General features: G+C 38.8%; 1 protein-coding gene across 1 annotated transcript; it reads left to right on the forward strand.

The window, feature by feature from the left end:
* The first annotated feature begins 76 nt into the window (after positions 1 to 76).
* Positions 77 to 7213, forward strand: drg1 (developmentally regulated GTP binding protein 1). The gene is made up of 9 exons (XM_040156513.1): positions 77 to 289; positions 1909 to 2032; positions 2181 to 2356; positions 2459 to 2528; positions 3092 to 3261; positions 3964 to 4094; positions 5586 to 5753; positions 5908 to 6030; positions 6840 to 7213. The coding sequence occupies exons 1-9, from the start codon at positions 251 to 253 to the stop codon at positions 6937 to 6939; spliced, it is 1101 nt and encodes a 366-aa protein (XP_040012447.1). The 5' UTR covers positions 77 to 250; the 3' UTR covers positions 6940 to 7213.
* Positions 7214 to 8422: the final 1209 nt, after the last annotated feature.

Raw genomic sequence — 8422 nt, forward strand, 5'->3', positions numbered from 1 at the left:
GTGTTTTTTCCTGTAAAATCTTAATTTCTCGTCTAAATAGTTTTTGTCCTGTGAGGCAACACACCGGGCACAGAACTCAGCGCGACAGTACTCTGTCCTCGCGAGATTTCCCCTCGAAGCAGCGCACAGCGGCACTTGCGTGGTGTAGACCTGTGTGCTCGCTAAACAAAATCTAACTTTGCCAACTTCCATGTAAAATCTTTCCAGCATCTTTCGGCAACGTTGATTGTACACAGGGATAACTGTCACCATGAGTATACTCGCCAAAATAGCGGAGATTGAAAATGAGGTAAGGTAAAAGTAGATAGGAAGGTAATCCAATGAATCTGTCACGTTTTAGCCTGCCGCTAGCTTTTAACGCTAGCAAATAATTAGCCTAGCTCCCACAGCTGGGCCTCGCATTATCCATATTATTTCAGGTCTACAGTTCCTTGACCGGTTACAGCGTTCATCGGAGTGTGCTCATTCAACTTGTGGATGGGTTATGAATCAAATAAGATAATTTAGAGGATGCTGCCAACCCCCAGGTCTCCAGCGTAGATGCGGTTTGACAGGCTGACAACCAAACTCACGTCAATAACGGCGTACAAATTGTTTCTCGTGGCCCACAAACAATCAAAACTGAGACCAAAATTAGTGGAATATTAAAGAGGCAACAATTTTTACCAAGCAGCCTACCATTTCTACCAGTCCGAGTGAGCTCCCTTCTCTTAGGTAGGTCTACAAACAGGGTATCTAAGAAAGGGACAAGAGCTTTTGGAAAATGGAATATGCAGTGTAAAATAATTAGTTAGATAAGTAGTCTTATAATTTAGATTATCTTAAAAACCTTAGCAGAGATAGTACCGGAAGAAACATAAACCTAGCCGTGACCCTTTTCTTTTAGGATTTGCAATAACCCCTCACAAGTTAACTTCAGACTGTAGTTCTCTCTTGAAATGGCCCAACAGAGCAGGCGGTGACACTGAGCGACCAGGTGAAGGAAAGACACTTTACGTCCTATTCAAGCAGTTATAACGCAAGTCATTATTTTATCTCAGTTAGATAGTATCTGCACCCGTGATTCGTGGTGGTCGTATGAGGTTCCATACGACCACCACCCAGAGTGGGTAGGTATTTAAAGTCAGTCCCAGGTTTGAGGACTGGAACGGAAACCTGCAGAGCTCCTTGTGCCAGTCCTCAGTGCTGTACAACACTGGCATCTTTCCTTTTATTCGCAAATGCAATTTAATAATCCCTACATGTCATGTCATTGTAGCATGTCAAGTTTTCTTTTGAGACTATTAGTATCAGTCAATTAGTCTGTTAACTGAAAATTACTCAGCAGATATTTCGAGAATTGAGTCATTTTTCAAGCATCTTAAATGTGAGAATTCTATGCTTTTCTTTATCATATGTGATAGTAAATGAATATCTTCTGGTTTTTGGACTGTTTGGTTCGAACAACACGACATTTTAAGATGTCGCATTGGGCTTGGGGAAATTGTGACTGTGAAATATTTAGATTTCTCAATATTTACTGACACGTTATAGACCAAACGATTAATTGATTGATTGCGAAAATCATCTGCAGATTTTAATAATCATTAGTTGCAGCCCTAGTGACATTGTGGGTTAACATCGGATTTATATGTATTTTAATTGCAAGTATTGGCCATTCTTTATACCCACTCCCTCCAATTCAGAGTTGTGTAGGGCTCCAGCCTGTCCCAGCCTGCAATGGGTAAAAAGTAGGGAAAACAACCTGGACAAGTTGTCCTTCTGCTTCTCTAGTAATGTAATCTTAAACTATACTTGAATGTAGACAGTAAAAACTGTCTTCTCTGTGCTGCTTACTGGTTATTTCAAAATTGTCATGCAAAGAACAAGTTTGAGACTTCATGCTCGTGTTGTTACTGTTAATTGTAGATGGCCAGGACACAGAGGAACAAGGCCACAGCTCACCACTTGGGTCTGCTCAAAGCACGTCTTGCCAAACTGAGGAGGGAACTCATCACACCAAAAGGAGGCAGTGGTGGTGGAACAGGAGAAGGTAAAATCACGATTTTTAAATGCCTAGTCCACTCACTACTCTTACCTAGGTTTATTACAAACACGCCCTCTAGCCTTTTCTGTCCCATAAACCATCATAGTGGGTATCTGGTTTGATTGAAGTTTCTGATTATTTTTGTATCTTTTAGGTTTCGATGTAGCAAAAACGGGTGACGCCCGCGTTGGCTTCGTTGGTTTTCCTTCAGTAGGAAAGTCTACACTGCTAAGTAACCTTGCAGGTGTGTACTCTGAGGTTGCGGCCTACGAGTTCACCACTCTTACAACGGTTCCTGGGGTCATTCGCTACAAAGGTGCCAAAATTCAGGTACAAGAATTTCCTGTTTGTTCAGTACCTGTAAAAGTGTTTTCAGTTTACTACGTTTTCAGCAGATTGCTTATTTTCCATTCTTGCCTTCGTTCTTTTAAGCTCCTGGATCTCCCAGGAATCATTGAGGGGGCCAAGGATGGCAAGGGCAGAGGCAGACAGGTTATTGCAGGTAAGAATGCGATCAGTGAGGTTTCTGCTAAAATTGATACAGGTTTGAATTGGCAAAATAGAATTTTAAAGCAAAGGATAATAGCAGAATTTCTTTTTTTTCCCCTGTTCATAATAATGCAAACATAGAATGCTTTTCCAGTTGTTCCATTTAATGAGACACTTTTCACTTTGGTCATTACACTTTGCTCTTGTTATGTGCCTCCGGTGGCATCTAAGTGGCAAGATGAAATTCAATAATGAGTGAAATGTGATGTTTAAAGGCCATGATTTAATCAGATTAATTTCTGCCCAAAGGATTTTTTGATCACTATACGGGCAGAAAGACGAACAAATTTGCTTTCACAAAAGGTTGAGCTATTGACTTTAGCAAACAATTTACACCGTTACAAACACATTTAGACATTTTGTGGACTCCACTAGTGGCAGGAAAATGTAAAACCTCACAAGTGTTATGATTATGAAATTTTTGCAGATACATACTGTAGCCACTACCGAAGTAATGTGTCTCCAAATCAACTCTGCTCTAACCAGTGGTTTTTGTCTCGCTCCTTTCTGTTTTAGTGGCTCGAACCTGCAACCTAATCCTCATAGTGCTCGATGTGTTGAAGCCTCTTGTTCATAAGAAGCTAATAGAACATGAGCTGGAGGGCTTTGGCATCCGACTCAATAAACAACCACCCAACATCGGTTTCAAGAAGAAAGACAAAGGAGGCATCAACTTCACGGCTACAGTGTGTCTCACACAGCACAACAGCAATTTAAATACAGAGGAGCACATTTCTCACAATTTCCACATCTTAGTAAATAACTGAAATGAATAATGTAATGCTGATAGGAGTTCTTAGTTGATTTTAGTGGGGAGATATTTGACAGTGTTATAAACTGCTGGTTGTTTACTTGTCATTCAACCAACTGATGAGCTGGAAAAGTGAGATTATCAGAACGTGACGTGGTGATACTGCCATTATTTTGACATGCAGGATTTCAGTTGTCAGGGGTGTCAGTTCATTTTGATGATGGGCTTTTTTCTGGCATCCCATTAAATGCAGTGGATACAAAGATTTTTTTTAAAGTTTCAAACTGTTCTGCAGAATTAAATGTGGAAAACACATTTTTACATAGTTAGGTCTCATCACCCTTTCAGCAAACACTGTAACACTTTTTGATGCTGCCCTCTGGTGGATTTGCATGAGATTACACTTAATTTCTGCAAAATATCAGCAATTGTTTTGTATCTGATACCATTGAGTCTGCATTCATTTACTGAGGAATTTTTATTATAGTGTACTAGAAGCATGATGTCAATGGTATAATGTGAAAAATATCTAATAATGGAGGTGCTTGATATGTATAAAGTATTTCAGTTTTCATCCTCTCGCTCTCTTGTGTTGATTGACCTCATCCCTGATCTCTCTCTCTCTCTCTCTCTCTAGTGTGCACAAAGTGAGCTAGATGGTGAAACGGTGAAGAGTATCCTGGCCGAGTACAAAATCCACAATGCCGACATCACTCTGCGCAGCGACTCCACGGCTGATGACCTCATTGATGTGGTGGAGGGAAATCGGTAAGCTGCTGAAGAACCAGAATGGGTCCTCCTTAGTCATCCCCAGTGGGTGTGGCCTGTTGGAATCTAAAATCCTATTTCACTTCCAACTACACCAATGCAGTTAAATTTTCAAAAGGCATTTTTATGTACCTTACGGTCTTCCAACCATACTTGTATTTTCAGACCACCTTTTTCAGACATATGTTTAATCTAGTTAAGAAATGACATCTCTTACCTTGAAACCTATGGGGTTGCCATTCCTAAATGGAATTGAATAAAAGCACCAAAAAAATGCATTAAATTTTAATCCAGGATATGGATAATGTGGGGTGGAGTATGTATTGTGGGTCTAACTCTGCGCTGTGTTGTATATTAGACGAGGCTCACACTTCCCGGGACTGTCTTTTAGCATTTTCTTGCAGGAAACCGGACATGGCAACAGTATAACATGCCTGCAATTTTAGAGAAAAAGTATTAACCAGGGTCTCTCTTGCATAAATACCATTTTCCTTCCCATGGAAAAAAAGAGAGCAAAATACACACTAATATTACAAAGAGATAAATAAAACTCATTAAATAAATGAATAACCAAACTGTACTCTTTCTGTAAAATATTTCAAGAAAAACAGCCATGTAAAACCCACATACTTCCATTTATTTAGAAACAACACATTCACTGGGCCTGTACACACATGCTTCGACAAACAGATTTACACATGAAAACAAATAAAAGTTTAGCTCCAAAATGTAAAATATCTATACATTCACTTAACACTTGATTAAGTAACTTAACATATGTACCAGATAAATAGCGAAATATATATATATAAAACGTTAACCTTTCCAGCAGATAAGCCCAAAACGAAAAGAGGAAGTAGAACAAACAGAAGTACAACTCAGAGTTTGGTTTATGAAATAAAACACTCACTAAACTTCCTGTTGAGACACAAAACATTCCCTTTTATATTAATTCCACATGGCAACGTAATTGTTTACATAAAAACGTAGTAGCACACCTCTGGGGAAGATAGGAAAGAGAGGAAATATAACACTGGAAGCATACTTTTCAAAATAGAAGGCTCCACTAAAGCCACATAAAATTCTACAGTATGTACTCTGCCAGTAATGGCCTGTATTTAATTTACCACAACATACACACCACTACACATGCATCAGAAATAACCTTCCTAAAATAATTAGTGAAATTAAATGTTTAACTGTCTGCCATGTCTGTTTAATATGTTAGGAAAAATTACATTTGGTTTGTGGTTGTATCTGACAACTCAAACCAGAATCAGCTTACCTGTAGTTTAACTGAGGCAACCAATAAAGGCAGTAAAAGGGTGAATCAGCTGGAAATTTTTCTTTTCAAGTCGGTTATAATATTAAAAAACAAACAAAACAAAAAAAAACCCACAAAGGTATGAATTCATTTGCTGAACACTGATTGTTGCGGATTGTGCAGTAATTTCATGGACAGCAGGCATTTACAGTCTTTTGTCACAACAGGGTCTACATCCCATGCATATATGTGCTCAACAAAATCGATCAGATCTCCATCGAGGAGCTAGACATCATTTACAAGGTGCCCCACTGTGTACCCATCTCAGCCCACCACCGCTGGAACTTTGATGACCTGCTGGAGAAGATGTGGGACTACCTACAGCTTGTGCGCATGTAAGAGTTGTTAATCCGGTCACCACAAGGGCGTGTGAATGGAGGGGAAAGACATTTTGGGGATTTATGTGCTGCAAAACAGGGAGACTATGTTAAAATGTACTTTTTTGTTGAAGACTGGAAAATTTGACTGAGGAGATGTTTTCATTTGCAGCTACACCAAACCCAAAGGCCAGCTTCCTGATTACACATCTCCGGTTGTACTCCCTGACGGACGAACTTCAGTCGAGGATTTCTGCTTAAAGATTCACAAAAACCTCATCAAAGAATTCAAGTAGTGAGTACTGTAGACTTGGTTTTATTTTTTCAGTGTTAACGGGAATTCTGCCTTTGAGCACCAGCACAGATTTGATTATTTTTACAATCTTGAACACATCCAAACAGTTGACCTCAGGTTTGTCTCAATCTATTCAGTACATCAGAACTTTAAATATTTAGTAAACATTTTGGGAAATTAAACATGTTAAAAAAGCGGATTATTCCACATTTTAGCTCATTTATTTGCTTGTTTCTTTTAGTGTGACAAGGTTTCTTACTAAAAGGTATTGATAGAACTACAATACAACGGAATGACAAGTGGTCATCGAATGGTTTAAAACAACACAGGCGCTTTAATATCAGCCATTGCCCTCTTTATGGCGAGATACGCCTGATAAGCATTAATTGGAGAGTCTGGATTAGGACCTGAGATGATGTGTTGCACCACCATCTTCAAATGGGAGAGCTAAAATTGTCAATCAGTCAATATGTTAGTGCTGCTAAGCATTACCCATCCTCCAGGGAATGAGTGGGTCAGACAGTGACACATGCGATTAGAGAGCCTTTGTAACTAAAGGATGTCATTGTACCCTGTAGGTTACTTTATAGTGCAGCACCTTTGTCTTTGTAGCAAAGAAAGAAAAGATTCATCTTCATTATTTATTTTCTGGTGTAATTAAGCTGTGAGGGTCTGCATGATTAGCTCTGTCATCTCTTCATTTTTCTTCTTTAAGATCGTGTAGAATGAAACATGCATCCTATTAACTGCATTGAAGGGATCCGTAATGTACAATGATTTAGGTCATTTTTAAACTCTTCCTCTTTCAGTGCTCTCGTGTGGGGCTCATCTGTGAAACACAACCCTCAAAAGGTGGGCAAGGACCATGTGATGGAGGATGAAGATGTTATTCAGCTTGTGAAAAAGTAAAAGGAGTCTTAATTCACTGCATGGCCTGCGTATCACAAAGTCCTCTATACAGTTGCTCAGTAAATCGCCAAACATATCCATCAGAGCATCTGTCGTGTGGTTTCCAGTTTTTTTTGCTGTAATTTAAAAACTGAAGTGAATCTAAGTGTCATATGCAAAAGAACCCACAGTACTTAGCACCATGAATAGTTCATATTGAATACTGGTTAAGGCTTGCATTAAAATCTGAAAAATCTGTACAATAAAAAAATAAAACAATCTTGCTTCATTCTTACCTTTTCTTTTATCGTTTTTTTTATTTTTTTAATCCAGCCCTTAATAGATTTACTTGATCTGCCCATGTGAATGTAAGCGTGTATTTAATAGCAAGTATATCCAGACACACTTATTTTCTCGGTTCAAATCAATATGATTTAATGTGCTACATGCAGTCTGCAACTAAAGCGTCACAGAAATGTTGCAGCATTGTATGTCCTCACAGTTACATGGTCTGCCTCAGAAACACAGCAGCACTCATCAACAGCGTTACCTCGACCGCTTCAGTCTGGCTCAGAGGAAAAAGTCTCATTTGAAAGCCCTGTCCAGCTAAGGGATTTATGTGACATTGATGATGAAGGCAGTGATTCAGGCTGTTGGCCCACCCCCTCTCTTTGGTAAGGACGGCCACTCAGGTTAATCAGTTCATTCACTCAGACGCAGTCTGGGGACATCATACGCCAGCTGTTCACAACTAACAAGACTCCACAAAGCAAAATTCGGAGCATTTCATCAGACCCGAGCACTTCTGGAGGCTAGCATTATCTAATGTCAATATGTCACAACCTGTATGAAGTGTAGCAGCCATTTTGTGTCTGAGCAACTGATATTAGCCAGTGATTGCCGTGGATGGCGCCAGTGCATAACCGAATAAATACAGTAGTATATTGTCAGACAGGAAATTTGAAGAATAAAGACTACACTCCATCGAACCAAACAAAACTATATACAATTGAGCTGAGCTTTTCCAAAGGTGTATGTGGTTCTTTCACAGCATATTTAATAAGCTCCAAAGATGTGGTAGTAGCTTTGTCAGTTTAAATAAACACCCATACATTTCATTCAATATTATATATAAAATGTATCAAACTGGAAAAGGTAAGCATCTTTACATATACTGAACATCTTGGGGACAATGCAAAATATCCAGTATATACAACTGCAGCTTAAACAACCTTGTGTGTCTGCATTTACTAAAAGAATATGAAATCATACAATATATAATGGCAAAGAAAAAATTATCTCAATTCATGATCCCAAATTTCATGGAGGAAAACTGCTTTGCATGACCACAAAAGCTCTTTCCACTCATAGATAAGAAACCATTTAATTGTCAAAAGTATTATTTATATTGTCCATTAATTATCGTTTACACTGTATCTGATTTGGACCTACATTGGGTGATGAACAAGGATTTAGATATGCAACAGGATTCCAGTTAATTGAT

This window comes from Xiphias gladius, chromosome 20 (genome assembly GCF_016859285.1).
Source record: "Xiphias gladius isolate SHS-SW01 ecotype Sanya breed wild chromosome 20, ASM1685928v1, whole genome shotgun sequence".
Taxonomy (NCBI): Eukaryota; Metazoa; Chordata; class Actinopteri; order Istiophoriformes; family Xiphiidae; genus Xiphias; species Xiphias gladius.